General features: G+C 39.3%; 1 protein-coding gene across 3 annotated transcripts in view; it reads left to right on the top strand.

The window, feature by feature from the left end:
* The window catches only part of LOC133613874 (polyprenol dehydrogenase), a 263414-nt gene extending 244887 nt beyond the window's left edge, over positions 1 to 18527 (top strand). For 2 of the 3 annotated variants that reach the window (XM_072914439.1, XM_061971743.2), the window contains exons 7-8: positions 1118 to 1278; positions 17873 to 18527. In XM_072914439.1, the coding sequence (XP_072770540.1) occupies positions 1118 to 1278; positions 17873 to 18098 (387 nt within the window). In that variant the 3' untranslated portion in view covers positions 18099 to 18527. Of the gene's footprint in view, positions 1 to 1117; positions 4934 to 17872 lie in introns of those variants that run through there. The other variant, XM_061971744.2, reaches the window with a different exon arrangement.
* Positions 18528 to 19373: the final 846 nt, after the last annotated feature.

Here is a 19373-nt window from a genome sequence, read left to right as displayed (position 1 = left end):
AGTCACTCTATTCCGCCCTACAAGGTTTTCTAAAAAACATCCAAAAACATCCATCATTGTTTTATATACACACTGTGAGTATATATGTAGTATCTAGTAACATTCATAATAACATGTAATATTTACATATTTAGAATTATTTACGCATTCTGCGGCATATTCATTTCACAGACGCATTCACTTTCCCTCCAACTACAACAATAACACATGTTATTTTTTATGCATTCTACCTCGTAAATAAATGCTAACAAAAGTCAGCTAATAATGGAGTCAAAGGGAGTCGCTCTATTCCGCCCTACAAGGTTTTCTAAAAAACATCCAAAAACATCCATCAATGTTTTGTATACACACAGTAAGTATATATGTAGTATCTAGTAACATTCATAATAACATGTAATATTTACATATTTTTAATTATTTACGCATTCTGTGGCGTATAAATTTCACAGACGCATTCGCTTTCCCTCCAACAACAACAATAACACATGTTGTTATTTTTTTATGCATTCTACCTCATAAATAAATGCTAACAAAAGTCAGCTAATAATGGAGTCAAATGGAGTCACTCAAGGTTTTGTAAAAGAAACATCCAAAAACCTCCATCAATGTTTTATATACACACTGTAAGTATATATGTAGTATCTAGTAACATTCATAATAACATGTTTACATTTATATTTACATATTTTGATCACAACGTTAATTTTTTTCCTTCAACAACAACAACAAGACTACTAATCGTGGCAGACTTGATGAGAGACAACACAGACTACTTTGGGACAAATGATGATCCAGAATCTTCTATTTTTGAGCCTGAATATAAGGAGGACGATCTACAAGTTTTAGAAGCTGAGTGCTAGTCAAACACTAAGCATCATGTAGCACTATTGCTAAGTGCTAGAAAAGTTATACAAACATAATAAAACAATCACTTACTGTATAATATCTGCTCTCACTGATGGGATGTTTATATCTTCCTCTTTACATCAACAATTCATCATAATCCTCACAAAGGGTTAAAAAACTGTTTTTTCCTGTCTTTCTCGGGTCTAAGTTGGATGTTAAAAAAGTAGTTCAGGATTCAAGTGTTGATTTATCGGGGTGTTTATTTCCGCAGACTCCTGCCGAGGGGGCCGCCACTGTCCTGTACGCCGCTCTGTCACCAGCACTGGAGGGCGAGCGCGGCGCAGGCTACTGGGCCAACGGGCGCCGGGAGAGGACCACGCCTCCGACCTCTGACCCTCGGACGCAGCGCCTCCTTTGGGAAACCAGCCACAGGTTTTTGACCCAGTAGCACCGACAGCCGTATTTATTCTGTTGTTGCAGTTTACTTTGACAATCTCACAATCCCCCCGCCCCCCGCCCTCCCACTCCCCCGCGGACCGGACAGGTTAAAGACGGACCTTTTTTTGCTTCAGTCTCGCCACACAAAAAAAAAAAAGGGCTAGACTGGATGAAATGTACTTTTTTCACTGTGAGCTCCATGAAGGACTGACGAGGTTGATGCCTTAACGTCCTGGGAGTATGTGGACAAACTATCTCCGACACTTCTGCATCTTCTCAATGCAATCCTCAAGCACGCAGAGATGATGATGTCATCACCTCAGCGGTTCTTCCATCATCTCAACATGTCGCCTACTTGACTGGCAGCACTTTCCAGTGCAGGGGTGTCCAATTATACTACTAGAATAATAATGATTAACACAATGGATAAATAATTGGATATTAAGAGGATGTGAAAGTTCGACTCCGACCTTGTTTACTTCCGAGACCGCCTCCTTAAAGTTTTGTAATCAATCAGAAACATGGATAAGAGATTTGTTTGCATTTTCCCCCATTTTTCCCATTTCAATGGGTGTCATTTTGAATTATGTGTTGTGTTTGGACATTTTTTATAATAGCCACAAAGGTTGTGTTAAGTGTAACCATGCGTGTTGACTTTCTGTGTTGGTTTTTTTGCGCCACGGGTGGGGAAAGGTTGTTTGGATTGGGTCGCAGGTAAAAATGCTGTGCTGTGTACACTTCAAAGTGCAATTGGTGGTCATTACCCCGATTAACTACATTTAAAGGTTGTTTGAATTTGGGTCGTAGGTAAAAATGCTGTGCTGTGTACACTTCAAAATGCCATTTATGGTCATTAACCTGATTAACTCAATTTAAAAGTTGTTTGGATTGGGTCATAAGTAAAAATGCTGTGCTGTGTACACTTCAAAGTGCAATTGGTGGTCATTACCCCGATTAACTACATTTAAAGGTTGTTTGAATTTGGGTCGTAGGTAAAAATGCTGTGCTGTGTACACTTCAAAGTGCAATTTATGTTAATTAACCTGATTAACTCAATTTAAAAGTTGTTTGGATTGGGTCATAAGTAAAAATTCTGTGCTGTGTACACTTCAAAATGCCACTTATGGTCATTAACCCGGTTAACTAATGTTAAAGGTTGTTTGGATTGGGTCATAGGTAAAAATGGTGTGCTGTGTGCATGTCAAAGTGCAATTTATGGTCATTAACCCGCTTAACTAATGTTAAAGGTTGTTTGGATTGGGTCATAAGTAAAAATGCTGTGTTGTATACACTCCAAAATGCAATTTATGGTCTTTAACCTGATTAACTAAATTTAAAAGTTGTTTGGATTGGGTCATAAGTAAAAATGCTGTGCTGTCTACCCTCCAAAATGAAATTTATGGTCATTAACCCGGTTAACTAATGTTAAAGGTTGTTTGGATTGGGTCATAAGTAAAAATGCTGTGTTGTGTACACTCCAAAATGCAATTTATGGTCTTTAACCTGATTAAGTAATGTTAAAGGTTGTTTAGATTGGGTTGTATGTAAAAATGCTGTGCTGTGTACACTTGAAAGTGCGATTTATGGTCATTAACCCGATTAACTAATGTGGTTGTTTGGATTGGGTCATAAGTAAAAATGCTGTGTTGTGTACACTTCAAAGTGCAATTTAGGGTCATTAACCCGATTAACTAATGTTAAAGGTTGTTTGGATTGGGTCATAGGTAAAAATGCTGTGCTGTGTGCATGTCAAAGTGCAATTTATGGTCATTAACCCGATTAACTAATGTTAAAGGTTGTTTGGATTGGGTCGTATGTAAAAAAATAAACTTTGGTGTGTACACTTCAAAGTGCAATTTATGGTCATTAACCTGATTAACTAAATTTAAAAGTTGTTTGGATTGGGTCATAAGTAAAAATGCTGTGCTGTCTACACTCCAAAATGCAATTTATGGTCATTAACCCGATTAACTAATGTCAAAGGTTGTTTGGATTGGGTTGTATGTAAAAACACTGTGCTGTGTACACTTCAAAATGTAATTTATGATCATTAACTTGATTAACTAATGTTAAAGGTTGTTTGGATTGGGTCATATGTAAAAATGCTGTGCTGTGTACACTCCAAAATGCAATTTATGGTCTTTAACCCGATTAAGTAATTTTAAAGGTTGTTTAGATTGGGTCGTATGTAAAAATGCTGTGCTGTGTACACTTCAAAGTGCAATTTATGGTCATTAACCCGATTAACTAATGTTAAAGGTGGTTTGGATTGGGTCATAAGTAAAAATGCTGTGTTGTGTACACTCCAAAATGCAATTTATGGTCTTTAACCCGATTAAGTAATGTTAAAAGTTGTTTGGATTGGGTCGTATGTAAAAATGCTGTGCTGTGTACACTTGAAAGTGCAATTTATGGTCATTAACCCGATTAACTAATGTTAGAGGTTGTTTGGATTGGGTCGTATGTCAAATAAACTTTGGTGTGTACACTTCAAAGTATAATTTATGGTCGTTAACCCGATTAACTAATGTTAAAGGTTGTTTGGATTGGGCCATAGGTAAAAATGCTGTGCTCTGTGCACTTCAAAATGCAATTTATGGTCATTAACCCGATTATCTAATGTTAAAGGTTGTTTGGATTGGGTCATAGGTAAAAATGCTGTGCTGTGTGCACGTCAAAGTGCAATTTATGTTCATTAACCTGATTAACTAATGTTAAAGGTTGTTTAGATTGGGTCTTGTGTCAAAATGATGTGCTGTGTACACTTCAAAGTGCAATTTATGGTCATTAACCTGTTGTCCATAAGGTGGTTGGAAGCTTGCAACCATGACACTGTCTGCTATTTCAAATGACGTGGGAAGCACTTTGAGGGCCACATTCCTTATCAACCTGGAGGGCCACAGTTTGGACACCCCTGTTTTAGTGCTTCAGTGTACCTCCTCTCTCTCTTCATGTGTCAGACCTTCACACTGACTGCTCTACTGCTGTTTGAGCTGCAACTAAATATAGAAAGTAGGGTATTTTGGGGGGAATAATCCCTCCCACTCCCTCCTCCTCTTTTGGAAAAGCGGTTTTGTTTTAGCGATTTTCCAAAACCAGGATTTTCTCTGAGGCGGAAAAAAAAAAAAAAAAAAAAGAACAAGGGGGTAAAACAATGGCTGTCTACCTTCATGACCGCTCTTAATCCAGGCCAGCTCCAAATCCACTCCACGGTCATGTCTTGCACAACCATGGCCACATCTTACAAGTGGGAGTCCAGAAGTCAAGCAAACATAAAAAGCACTTTTTTTTCTTTCAATGATCGAGCTGTGATTGGTTCCCTGCTGCTCCCAATGCATTGTGGGTGTGAGATTTCCCACTGGAGCTCCATCTGCTGCACACACACACACACACACACACACACACACACACACACACACACACACACACACACACACACACACACACACACACACACACACACACACACACTTTCTTGTATTTCTCGCCTTCTTGAGACCTCCGAAAAATGCCTACCTCTTTAGGACCACCCATTCTAGATATATAAAGATTTGTACTTACAACATTAATAATATATACATACTATGCAAATATGAAAAAGGTAAGATTTTAGTTAATTTTATTTATTTGTATTAATTTTTTTAGGGTTAGGGTTAGGGTTTGGGTTGGGGGGGAACCAGAAATATTAATAACAGAAAGAAAAAACCCTTTTGTGCGAATGAGTGTGAATGAGTTTTTTTTGGGTTGGTGCACTAATTGTAATTGTATCTTCTGTTTTTTATGTTGATTTAATTTTTTTTTTTAAATAAAAAAAATTATATATATATATATATATATATATATATGTATAAAAACAAAGTTTTTTTCCGAACTGGAAAAACTCCCGGTTTCCCCGAAAAAACAAAAAATATATATATATATATATATATATATATATATATATATATATGTATATATATATATATATATCCATCCATCCATTTCAAATAAATATATATATATATATATAGATGGTATATATATATAGAGATGAAATAGTTTTGTGATTTTTTTTCCCACACATACATATATATATATATATATATATATATATATATATATATATATATATATATATATATATATTTTATTTTTTTATTTTTTTTAATTTATTTTTTCGGGGAAACCGGGAGTTTTTCCAGTTCGAAAAAAAACTTTGTTTTTATGTGTATATATATGTATATATATATATATATATATATATATATATATATATATATAAAATATATGTATATATATATATATATATTAAAAAATATATATATATATATATATATATTTTATTTATTTTTTTTATTTTTTTTATTTATTTTTTTCGGGGAAACCGGGAGTTTTTCCAGTTCGAAAAAAAACTTTGTTTTTATATATATATATATATATATATATATATATATATATATATATATATATATATATATATATATATATATATATATATATATATATATTTTTTTTTTTTTTTTTTTTTTTTTTTTTTTATTAAATCAACATAAAAAACAGAAGATACAATTACAATTAGTGCACCAACCCCAAAAAAACTCATTCACACTCATTCGCACAAAAGGTTTTTTTTTTTTTCTGTTATTAATATTTCTGGTTCCCCCCAAAAAAATAAAAAAATTAAAAATATATATATATATATATATATATATATATATATATATATATATATATATATATATATATATATATATATATTTATTTTTTATTTTTTTTATTTTTTGTGTGGCCCAGTACCAATCGGTGGTTGGGGACCACTGGTTTAGTACACCAAAATTCAACTATTTATTCTTCTTCTTCATCTTCTTCTTATTATTATTCTCTACCTTCCACATTTTCCATAAATAATCAAATAATAAAAGGCCATATCGCCCAGCCCTAATTAGCGCCCTCTTGTGACTGCTCCGTTTATTGTGTGAATGCTCCAAAGCATTGATTTTTCTTCTTATTCTTCTTATTCTCCAGATTTTAGCGCTCTACCTTCCGCATTTTTCACCCGAATGAAACCGGTCCAACTTCAAACTGTTCAGCCTATTCGGGAATCGCGGGCTTTCCCTTGACATATTCCCAGATTTCCCAGAATTCTAGGTTTTCCGGGACATTTTTCCCATTCAAAATGAATTGGCCATTTTTCAGACTTCCACCATTTCCACATTTTTTCAACCGATTCAAACCATTCCACCTACATTTTCCACTCATCCTGCACATTCAAACGTATTATTTTTCCAAGTTCAAAAAAATTCCAGGAATTCCCAGAATTGCCGTTTTTCCAACCCCCTTTTTTTGACCCTTTTTTCTGTCGACTACTCCTTCCACATTTTTCAACCCAATTTAACCGTTACACCGTCAAAGCTAGGGCTGCAACAACTAATCGACTAAATCGATTAAAATCGATTATAAAAATTGTTGGCGATTAATTTAGTCATCGATTCGTTGGATCTATGCTATGCTTTGTTTTGTTTTGTTTTTTTAAATATTTTTTAATTTTTTTTATAAACCTTTATTTATAAACTGCTACATGTACAAACAGCTGAGAAACAATAATCAAAATAAGTCATACTTGCCAACCCTCCCGAATTTTCCGGGAGACTCCCGAAATTCAGCGCCTCTCCCGAAAACCTCCCGGGACAAATATTCTCCCGAAAATCTCCCGATTTTCAGCCGGAGCTGGAAGCCACGCCCCCTCCAGCTCCATGCGGACCTGAGTGAGGACCGCCTTTTTTCATGACGGGAGGACAACAGGGTGACAAGAACTAAATCATCCAGACTAGAGATAAATTGTATTATTATGTTTATCTTACCTAAAAATAAATATATTTATTAATTTACAAAAAAAAACAACTAAATACATGTTTACTATATTTTGCTAAAAACATCAAAATTAATTGTATTTTTATTTGTATTTTTTCCTGACTCCTTATCAATCCCATCCAGCCATAGAATTATACATTAAAATAAACATATTTGAAATAATTGGTTTTAAATTATCATAATAATTCATTTAAAATGACCATATTTAATTATTAAAATAATTGCTTGTTTATCAACAACTTTAGCATTTTATTCATTACATTTTGAAACTCTCAGAAGCCAAATTATGTTATATTCCTTAATATTTATTTATGCAAGTTTGAAGTATCAATTATCTAAACACAGTTTTGTTTGCATATTTTAAGGATGTAGATATATATATATATATATATATATATATATATATATATATATATATATATATATATATATATACAGTATTTATATATATATATATATATATATATATATATATATATATATATATATATATATATATATATATATATATATATATATATATGTATGAAATACTTGACTTGGTGAATTCTAGTTGTCAATATACTCCTCCCCTCTTAACCACGCCCCCAACCACGCCCCGCCCCACCCCAACCACGCCCCCACCCCCCTCCTCCCGAAATCGGAGGTCTCAAGGTTGGCAAGTATGAAATAAGTATGGTGCCATATGCTGTTTTTTTCCAATAAAATACTGGAAAGGATAGAAATGTAGTATGTTTCTTTTATCCGATTATTAATCGATTAATCGAAGTAATAATCGACGGATTAATCGATTATCAAATTAATCGTTAGTTGCAGCCCTAGTCAAAACATTCCTCCTTATCAGGACAAAAAACAAAGTTTTTTTTCGAACTGGAAAAATTCCCGGTTTTCCCAAAATTCCAGGCAATCCATAATACCATTTCTCAGTTAAAAATGTTACTACTTCAACATTTCCTGACGGATTTAAACAATTCCAACATCAACCAGTTCAGCTCATTCAGGAAATTCATGCTCCTAATCATTAAAAAAAAAATCCCTGCTTTTGCCAAAAGTCCCAAATTTCCAGGATGTTCCCATTGTCATTGGATATATTTCCAAGTTGCACATTTCCCGCATTTTTCCACCTATTCAAACCAATCCAACATCAACACATTCCACTCATCCTGGACATTCAAACTAACACTTTCCCAAATTCCAAACCAAATTGCGGTTTTCCTGGAAATTTAAACTCTTCAACATTCAAACCATTCCAACATTCAAACTATTCATACTACATTCTGTCCGCATTTCAGTTCAACTTCAGCATTGGAGCATTCACACAGAATTCCTTCAGGAATTGCCTCTTGTAGGTTTTTTTTCATCTTCATTATTTACTTCAAGTTATTATTACAGTATGTCTCTACATACATTTTTCTTTTAAATTAATTTAAAATTTCAATTTCTTACACACACTTCAAATTTTTACATACACTTGTTGTTTCATATGTTGACCGGAGGGGAAACACTTTTGAAACCGACACAGTCAATTAGAAAAATCCCTCCTTTTTGGGACCACCCTCATTTTGATAGATTTCACCACCAGGGGTGCAAGTGAGACATTCTCTATTAGGTGCAATGGTTTTCCGTATTGGGGACCATGATTTCGGTCCTAACTTGTGCACCGGTCTTCATATGAAAGGTACTTTTCCTTGTTGGTGTCTCAAGAAGGGTAGAAATACAACACACACACACACACACACACATTGAGATTACAGGCAGAGTTATCTCAACAAACAAACACTTCTGTTCTTCGCCACTGTGATCAAACATCCCGACTGTCAAGATGGAACAGTTTTATCTCCGTCCCAGGTTCTAAATCAGTTGTCTGCGGAACAGAATGAGACGTTGAGAGAAGGACGGCTATCAAAGCAGCCTTTCGTTCTCCGAGTTGTTCCTTCTCTTGAGAATCTAGGCCGTGGTGTGTTCAGGTGCTCGACAAAGCGTGTCCATTATTCACGCTGATGTCGTGTTTGCGACAGCTCTCAGACCAGCATCTTGTCGACGCCGCGTGTCCTCCGAACAGCAGGATAAAAAAGGACACTGACCACGTTTCTTGGCACTAAATGAGTCTGGTTTCTCACATAGTTTGGCGCAAAAGAAGCATTCTACCACCCAAACCTGAAGCCATGTCCACACGAGCACAGATACTTAATAAACACATACTTTTGTCTTTATACGGTATAAAGAACGCCTTAGTGCAACGGCTGCTACCATAGATGAAGCTGCAAAACATCCAAAGAAACGAAAAGTTTTGTCTGAGGACATAAAAAAAAAGAAAAAAAGACAGTCAGGATCAACATTGCACCTCCAAGTCCATGGTTCTCACCTGGAAAAGGGTGGAGTGCCATCTCCGAGTTGGCGAAGAGATCTTGCCCGAAGTGGAGGAGTTCAAGTACCTCGGAGTCTTGTTCACGAGTGAGGGAAGAGTGGATGGTGAGATCGACAGGGTGATCGGTGTGTTGTTTTCAGTAATGCAGACACTGTATCGATCCGTTGTGGTGATAAAGGAGCTGAGCCAGAAGGCAAAGCTCTCAGTTTACCGTTCGGTCTACGTTCCCATCCTCACCTATGGTCATGGTCTTTGGGTTATGACCGAAGGGACAAGATCACGGGTACAAGCGGCTGAAATGAGTTTCCTCCGCCGGGTGGCGTGGCTCTCCCTGAGAGATAGGGTGAGAAGCTCTGCCATCCGGGAGGAGCTCCGAGTAAAAGCTGCTGCTGCTCCTCCACATCGAGAGGAGCCAGATGAGGTGGTTCGGGCATCTGGTCAGGATGCTACCCGGACGCCTACCTGGGTAGGTGTTTAGGGCACGTCTGACCGTTAGGAGGCCAGGGGGAAGACCCAGGACACGTTGGGGAGGAGGTCTTGCCCCAAGTGGAGGAGTTCAGGTACCTCGGAGTCTTGTTCACGAGTGAGGGAAGAGTAGATCGTGAGGTCGACAGGCGGATCGGTGCGGCGTCTTCAGTAATGCGGACGCTGTATCGATCCGTTGTGGTGAAGAAGGAGCTGAGCCGGAAGGCAAAGCTCTCAATTTACCGGTCGATCTACGTTCCCATCCTCACCTATGGTCATGAGCGTTGGGTTATGACTGAAAGGACAAGATCACGGGTACAACCGGCCGAAATGAGTTTCGGGTGGCGGGGCTCTCCCTTAGAGATAGGGTGAGAAGCTCTGTCATCCGGGAGGAGCTCCGAGTAAAAGCTGCTGCTCCTCCACATCGAGAGGAGCCAGATGAGGTGGTTCGGGCATCTGGTCAGGATGCTACCCGGACGCCTCCCTGGGTAGGTGTTTAGGGCACGACCGACAGGTAGGAGGCCAGGGGGAAGACCCAGGACACGTTGGGGAGGAGATCTTGCCCCAAGTGGAGGAGTTCAAGTACCTCGGATTCTTGTTCACGAGTGGGGGAAGAGTGGATCGTGAGATGGACAGGCGGATCGGTGCGGCGTCTTCAGTAATGCGGACCTTGTATTGATCCGTTATGGTGAAGAAGGAGCTGAGCCGGAAGGCAAAGCTCTCAATTTACCGGTCGATCTACGTTCCCATCCTCACCTATGGTCATGAGCTTTGGGTTATGACTGAAGGGACAAGATCACGGGTACAAAATGAGTTTCCTCAGTCGGGTGGCGGGGTTCTCCATTAGAGATAGGGTGAGAAGTTCTGTCATCCGGGAGGAGCTTCGAGTAAAAGCTGCTGCTCCTCCACATGGAGAGGAGCCAGATGAGGTGGTTCGGGCATCTGGTCAGGATGCTACCCGGACGCCTCCCTGGGTAGGTGTTTAGGGCACGTCCGACCGGTAGGAGGCCAGGGGGAAGACCCAGGACACGTTGGGGAGGAGATCTTGCCCCAAGTGGAGGAGTTCAAGTACCTCAAAGTCTTGTTCACGAGTGAGGAAAGAGTGGATCGTGAGATCGACAGGCAGATCGGTGCGGCGTTTTCAGTAATGCGGACGCTGTATCGATCCGTTGTGGTGATAAAGGAGCTGAGCCTGAAGGCAAAGCTCTCAATTTACCAATCGATCTACGTTCCCATCCTCACCTATTGTCATGAGCTTTGGGTTATGATTGAAGGGACAAGATCACGGGTACAAAATGAGTTTCCTCCGCCGGGTGGCGGGTCTCTCCCTTAGAGATAGGGTGAGAAGCTCTGTCATCCGGGAGGAGCTCCGAGTAAAAGCTGCTGCTCCTCCACATCGAGAGGAGCCAGATGAGGTGGTTCGGGCATCTGGTCAGGATGCTACCCGGACGCCTCCCTGGGTAGGTGTTTAGGGCACGACCGACAGGTAGGAGGCCAGGGGGAAGACCCAGGACACGTTGGGGAGGAGATCTTGCCCCAAGTGGAGGAGTTCAAGTACTTCGGAGTATTGTTCACGATTGAGGTAAGAGTGGATCGTGAGGTTGACAGGCGGATCGGTGCGGCGTCTTCAGTAATGCGGACGCTGTATCGATCCGTTGTGGTGATAAAGGAGCTGAGCCGGAAGGCAAAGCTCTCAATTTACCAATCGATCTACGTTCCCATCCTCACCTATTGTCATGAGCTTTGGGTTATGACTGAAGGGACAAGATCACGGGTACAAAATGAGTTTCCTCCGCCGGGTGGCGGGTCTCTCCCTTAGAGATAGGGTGAGAAGCTCTGTCATCCGGGAGGAGCTCCGAGTAAAAGCTGCTGCTCCTCCACATCAAGAGGAGCCAGATGAGGTGGTTCGGGCATCGGAATTAGGATGCCACCCGAACGCCTCCCTAGGGAGGTGTTTAGGGCACGTCCGACCGGTAGGAGGCCAGGGGGAAGACACAGAACACGTTGGGGAGGAGATCTTGCCCCAAGTGGAGGAGTTCAAGTACCTCAAAGTCTTGTTCACGAGTGAGGGAAGAGTGGATCGTGAGATCGACAGGCAGATCGGTGCGGCGTCTTCAGTAATGCGGACGCTGTATCGATCCGTTGTGGTGAAGAAGGAGCTTAGCCGGAAGGCGAAGCTCTCAATTTACCGTTCGGTCTACGTACCCATCCTCACCTATGGTCATGAATTTTGGGTTATGACTGAAGGGACAAGATCACGGGTACAAAATGAGTTTCCTCGGGCGGGTGGTGGGGTTCTCCATCAGAGATAGGGTGAGAAGTTCTGTCATCCGGGAGGAGCTCCGAGTAAAAGCTGCTGCTCCTCCACATGGACAGGAGCCAGATGAGGTGGTTTGGGCATCTGGTCAGGATGGAGGGGGAAGGGTTTAGGGCACGTCCGACCGGTAGGAGGCCAGGGGGAAGACCCAGGACACTTTGGGAAGACTATGTCTCCCGGCTGGCCTGGGAACGCCTCGGGATCCCCCCGGGAGGAGCTGGACGAAGTGGCTGGGGAGAGGGAAGTCTGGACTTCTCTGCTTAGGCTGCTGCCCCCGCGACCCGACCTCGGATAAACGGAAGAAGATGGATGGATGGAAACAAACGACCTTGTTTCCCTTTCAACTGGCGCTAGAATCCTTATAACTCTTAGATTTCTATTTCACCTTTACCATAGCGTCGTCTGAACCGTGACGTTGAAAAGCTTCCTTTTCCGTTTTCCTAGCACAATAAAAGCATATTTGCTTGCACATCCTTCAAAATAACAGTCATATATTACATAACAAGACAGAAAGACATTTCCTAAACAGCTTTGAACAGTTGTCCCTTACACCCTGGACTACACAGACCGACAACATTCACACACCGTGGACCGTTTGGTGTTGCCAATCAGCCAATCAACAAATTGCATGTCTTTGGAGGTGGGCGGGGCCTATCTGCTCGGTTGACCCCCGCTGCTTTTCACTTACGGGAAGAAGTCACGTGACGGAATACGGCCGATAGTCGCGTTCAAGAGAGTGCACGGACTGTGAAAATAGAAACATTTTTGGGAAATCAGACTAATTTAGTGCATGGAAACAGAGTCGGTGTGTTCTGGAGCTTTAGCAAAATGGGACAGAGGTCACATATCAGAAGACAGAAACCCTCACTTTGTTAATTCCGCTCAAGCAAGAGTCGCTTGCGTGAGGTTTGAACGACAAGGCAGCTCCTCGAGCGTTAAATGAGCCTCTGATGAACCTGCAATGATAGAGCGGGCTAATGTTGGCGTCCATGTTGATTGCTTTATTTATTTGCTAGGCTTCCAATTTATGTTTCCCCATCTTTGCACTCATAATTAGTAGATTATTTTGAAGGTGATCTGGAAAGTGAACACATCCATATTAAAATACCACTGCACCATCGGCCAAATAACAGCTAGGACTGGCAGGGTGTTGCTGGTAGGAACCCTTTCCATCCATTGTTGTCATGTCAGAAGTCATCATGATGGGAATAAAACACTAATATGAGGGCCAACATCCTCTAGATCAGAGGGTTCAAAGTGGTTTTCACTGAGGGCCACATCGCAGATATATGCGTGGCCTCAGAGGTTCGCATGTAACAGTGAATACTATTATACACAATTGTTTTATGCATTTTATTAGTAGATTTCTTTAATTAAAAACCTCTAAAGGCTTAGTGGACACATGCGTGGACAGAACCTTTTAGCTCTTATTTCCAAAATTGTGTACACTACTGAATTGGGGTCTTATGGCCACTTATGTGGACACTTATACTGCCATCTGGTGGTGTCAGAAGAGTATAATATACAATGGAATTTGAAAAAAAAAAAAAAGTGTAAAAATAAGAATTAGCATCTCACAAAACATGAAGTACACATTTGTGTACTTATGGACTAAGTACATCATATCAAAAGATTATTCTTAGTTTTTATTCTAATTAGGGTCCAATAAGCCCAAATAGCAAAGAGAAATAAATAAATAAAGAATGTAAACAAACAGCTTGGGCCTTAAGAGGTTTTAAAATTAAAATGGTAAAAAAAAAAAAATGGTAAGCAATAATTTCACCTCAAAATGTAGTGTATTTTACTGTGAATGGGGGGAAAAAAGTACTGCTGTTTTTATGGTAAAAAAAAAAAAAAAAGGCAGCTCAGTTGCCAGAATTTTACTGTCAAATTTACGTTTTATTTTACTGTAAATAAAAAAAACAACTGCAATTTTACAGTTAAATTTTGGCATCTGAGCTTCCAGTTTGTTTTGGGTTTTTTTTTTAACGCAAATCAACAAGTGTAGATTTTTCGGTGTATTACTGTAAATGCCAAGAGAAGAAGGTAATTTATGTGAAGTACATGGCAGAACAAAATGGTACAGGTTGTGAGACATGGACATGAGGCAACACTGCAGAAGAAAATGCCAATCAGGAATCGGTTTAGAAAATAGACCATTAGAAAAGACCACAAAATGAAGACCAACTCTACTTTTCATTCTTAAAGATGTTTTGTTTTGTCTGGCATTTTGACAAGGTTGTGTTCACTTTCCTGTTAATTTAAGGGGAAAACTACAATTCTTGGAATCATTCACAATCCTAATGTAAGACAAAAACATTTTTATGCATTCTAAGTCGTAAATAAAGGCTAGCAAAAGTCAGCTAACAATGGAGGTCATCTGCATTTCTCTATCCTGCATAAGTGCTCTAAAAAACATCCAAAAATGTCCATCAAAGTTTTATATACACACTGTAAGTATACATGTAGTATCTAGTAACATTCATAATAACATGTAATATTTACATACTTTGATCATTTTACGTATTACTTTTACAGACGCGTCGCAACGTTCACTTTCCCTTCAACAACAACAACACTACCAATCATGGCCGACTTGATGAGAGACAACAAAGACTACTTTGGGACGAATGATGATCCAGAAACTTCTATTTTTGAGCCTGAATATAAGGAGGATGATCTACAAGTTTTAGAAGCTGTGCGCTAAACAGATGCAGCTTTAGTCAAACGCTAAGCATCATGTAGCATTATTGGTAAGTGCTAAACAAGATATATATAATAATAAAATAATCACTTACTGTACAATGTCTGCTCTCACTGGGATAAAGACTGATGGGATGTTTTTATCTTCCCCTTTACATCAACAATTCATCATAATCCTCACAGAGGGTTAAGAAATACTGTTTTTTCGTGTCTTTCTCGCCATCTCCGGGTCTAAGTTGGCTGTCAAAGTTGACCAACTTGTGGGTTTATGTCCACAACCTTCTACTATCCAGGTGAGAGGCGTGCTTTATAATCGAGAATTAACTTTCACCAACTCAGAGGCGATGCAGCGGCTCAACATGGCTGAATATGTTCGCTGAAAATAGTCAGTCTGCGTTAGCACTCGTAATAACATCACTAATACTTGTTAATATTCAGGCCATGACATGTTTGATTGATTGATTGATTGATTGATTGAAACTTTTATTAGTAGATTGCACAGTACAGTACATATTCCGTACAATTGACCACTAAATGGTAACACCCGAATAAGTTTTTCAACTTGTTTGATTCATGATACAGATATATACTATCAAATATATACTATCATAATACAGTCATCACACAAGATATTTATCAGAGTATGTATATATATATATATATATATGTATATATATATATATGTAAAAGGGGTATGGTTGGTGCTTTTTGGATGTTTTTTTAGAGAGCTTCACGGTGTGGAACAGTGTACTCTTATTAGCTGCGTTGTTAGCCGCCTCTTACTCGCCGTATTTTGCAAGTTAGAATGCATGTCTTACGTAAGGATTGCAAATGATCGGCAAAATATAAAAAAACAAGAACATATTTTTCCTTTGAGCAAATTCCTGGCATATGTGTGTGTGTGTGTGTGTGTGTGTGTGTGTGTGTGTGTGTGTGTGTGTGTGTGTGTGTGTGTGTGTGTGTGTGTGTGTGTGTGTGTGTGTGTTTTTTTTTCATCCTTCTAGCTATAGTGGAAAGGGGGGCCCTCACAACCTTCTTACCAAACGTGGGTCCACACAAAGTAGGCAAGACGTGTGTGTGTGTGTGCGTGTGTGTGTGTGTGTGTGTGTGTGTGTGTGTGTGTGTGTGTGTGTGTGTGTGTGTGTGTGTGTGTGTTCTGGCAATGCTTACTTAATGGGGACATGGCTCTGTTTACACAGTCAATTTTAGGGGACCTCTGACGGTATGGGGACAAAAAAAAAACAGGTCCCCTAAAGGGAAACCTTTTTAAATGATAGTCAGATCCATTCTGAAGATGCCTAAGCGATTTTTAAGCTTCCGCCCATAAAACATGTTTACTGGTTAGTTTGAGTGTGATACATTTGCACAGCAGCCCCCTTTTTTTTTTTAAATGGTCCTCAAATTTGTGTGATTTATGCAAAATTATTTAAATTTGGTCCAGTAAGAATGATCAGCACATTACTTCATCAATCCACAGATTTAAATACGTGTATGAGCTAACTGGCCAGTGGACATTTTACACCATTTTTTTTAATGCCTCCACAATCTGTAGAAAGGCTGGTCCCCACAAGTCATGATCAAAAACTTGGTCCCCATTCCTAGTGATAACCAGTATGTGTGTGTTTGTCTCACCATCCTTGTGTGGAGTGAGGTTGCAACTCTCTACTCCCATCTAGTGCTAGATATATTTTTTTCATCATTCTAGCCATACTTGCCAACCTTGAGACCTCCGATTTCGGGAGGTGGGGGGTGGGGGCGTGGTCGGGGGTGGGGCAGAGCGTGGTTGAGGGCGTGGTTAAGAGGGGAGGAGTATATTGACAGCTAGAATTTCATACATATACATATATATATATATATATATATATATATATATATATATATATATATATATATCCTGAAAATATGCAAACAAAACTGTGTTTGTCATGACTTGATCTTGGGTGTTTGCTTTTCCGGGATGCAACGGAAAGTTGGCACGGGCGAGACGGGAATGAAGGTACATGATTTATTTAAACTATCAAAAAAAAGGAATAAACGAAAAGCGCGCACAAGGGCGGAAGTACAAAACTTGACTATAAACACAAAACTTGCACAAGGGCAGAAACTATGAACAATTAAACAAAACTTGCAAACTATGGCTTGAATAAAGAAAACTTACTTGGCATGGACAAAAAAGGAGCAGCGTGAACGATGGACATGACAAGGAGTTAGAAATGTGTCGAGCATAAATGTGGTGTGAGGTCGTCAGAAAGACAAACTGAAAAACACTGAACTTAAATACTACAGACATGATTAACGAAAACAGGTGCGTGACGTGACAGGTGAAAACTAATGGTTGCTATGGTGACAAACAAGAGTGCACAATGAGTCCAAACGTGGAACAGGTGAAACTAATGGGTAATCATGCAAACAAGACAAGGGAGTGAAAAGCCAGAAACTAAACAAAACATGACTTAAAACAAAACATGATTACACAGACATGACAGTGTTTGGATAATTGATACTTCAAACTTGCATAAATAAATATTAAGGAATATAACATAACTTGGCTTCTGAGAGCTTCAAAATGTAATGAATAAAATGCTAAAGTTGTTGATAAACAAGCAATTATTTTAATAATTAAATATGGTCATTTTAAATGAATTATTATGATAATTTAAAATTAATTATTTCAAATATGTTTATTTTTATGTATAATTCTAATGCCTGGATGTAATGAGTCAGAAAAAATACAAATAAAAATACAATTAATTTTGATGTTTTTAGCAAAATATAGTAACAATGTATTTAGTTTTTTATTTATTTTAATTAATGAATATATTTATTTGTAGGTAAGATAAACATAATAATACAATTTATCTCTAAAAAAGGCTGTCCTCACTCAGGTCCGCATGGAGCTGGAGGGGGCGTGGCCTCCAGCTCCGGCTGAAAATCGGGAGATTTTCGGGAGAATATTTGTCCCGGGAGGTTTTCGGGAGAGGCGCTGAATTTCGGGAGTCTCCCGGAAAATTCGGGAGGGTTGGCAAGTATGATTCTAGCTATAGTGGAAAGGGGGGCCCTCACAATCGACTAACCAAATGTGGATCCACACAAAGTAGGCAAGACATGTAAGTGTGTGTGTGTGTGAGCATTTAGTTTCATGTGTGTTTCTTGCAGCCGGGTGTTGTGTGCAGCGTTTGTAACCGGAGGGCTGACGAGCTGAGATTGCGTCTCGGCGGTAAAGACGTTGCCTAAATAAGAAAACAAGCGAGCGGGGGCTCGCCGGAGCAAACACACGTGCGTCTTCTCGCATCTCAATGAAAACATCAGCTTGCCGCCAGCTAAAAAAAAACACAAAAAAAAAAAAATGTTTTAGTGCTTCTGAGGCCATCCTTTCCCCAGCGGGGGTGCGTTCAAGAGCACTCGGCCTTCCTCCACACAGACGGGACAACATCCAAAGTCTTTTACTTTGAAGGCGTTGTTTTGTGGACTCCTGCCTGACCTGGGATGACGTTTATATTAAATGTTCCCAGCTCCGCCTACATGTGCACCTCCTAAATAAAGACCCCGGGCTTGCGTTTTCTCCTCCGCCGCGGGGCGTCACATGATGTTTGTCGATGTTGACTTCTGAAACACGCAGAAATGTTTTCTGTTGACCCGCTTGTATAAGTCAAATCCCCCACGACTGTGTAAACGTGACCTTTCCATGTAGCGATGACTTTGTTCCAACTGTGAATCGGTCTTGTCCCGTGTTGCTGTAAAAACTCCTGGAGGCGAGCGTGAGCGGGCCACAACTTCTGACTTTCTTTTCTAGGACCCGGGAGCCTCTCAATAAACATATCATGGTGTCTCTCTGGCTCTGCGTCCTTGTGTCACACCGTTTGCCACAACTTTCTGCTCTTCTTTAAATATGATGCTTGTGGAGATAATGTCTACTGGCTTTAAGCGTTCAGATAATTGACAGTTCACCACCGAATAGAATAGAATAGAAAGTACTTTATTGATCCCTGGGGGAAATTCAGCACCACAGTTCGCTCACAATAGACAATAAACACTAATGTAATTTTTTTTACATGTGAATAACATACATGCAGTCTATTATACAGCATTATTCACATGTGAATAATATAAATACATTCTATTATACAGCATTATTCACATGTGAACAATATAAATACAGTCTATTATACAGCATTATTCACATGTGAATGACATAAATACAGTCTATTATACAGCGTTATTCACATGTGAATAATATAAATACAGTCTATTATACAGCGTTATTCACATGTGAATAACATAAATACAGTCTATTATACAGCGTTATTCACATGTGAATAACATAAATACAGTCTATTATACAGCGTTATTCACATGTGAATAACATAACAACAGTCTATTATGCAG

Source organism: Nerophis lumbriciformis, linkage group LG13 (assembly GCF_033978685.3).
Source record: "Nerophis lumbriciformis linkage group LG13, RoL_Nlum_v2.1, whole genome shotgun sequence".
Classification (NCBI taxonomy): Eukaryota; Metazoa; Chordata; class Actinopteri; order Syngnathiformes; family Syngnathidae; genus Nerophis; species Nerophis lumbriciformis.
This window is presented reverse-complemented; position numbering and strand designations above follow the sequence as displayed.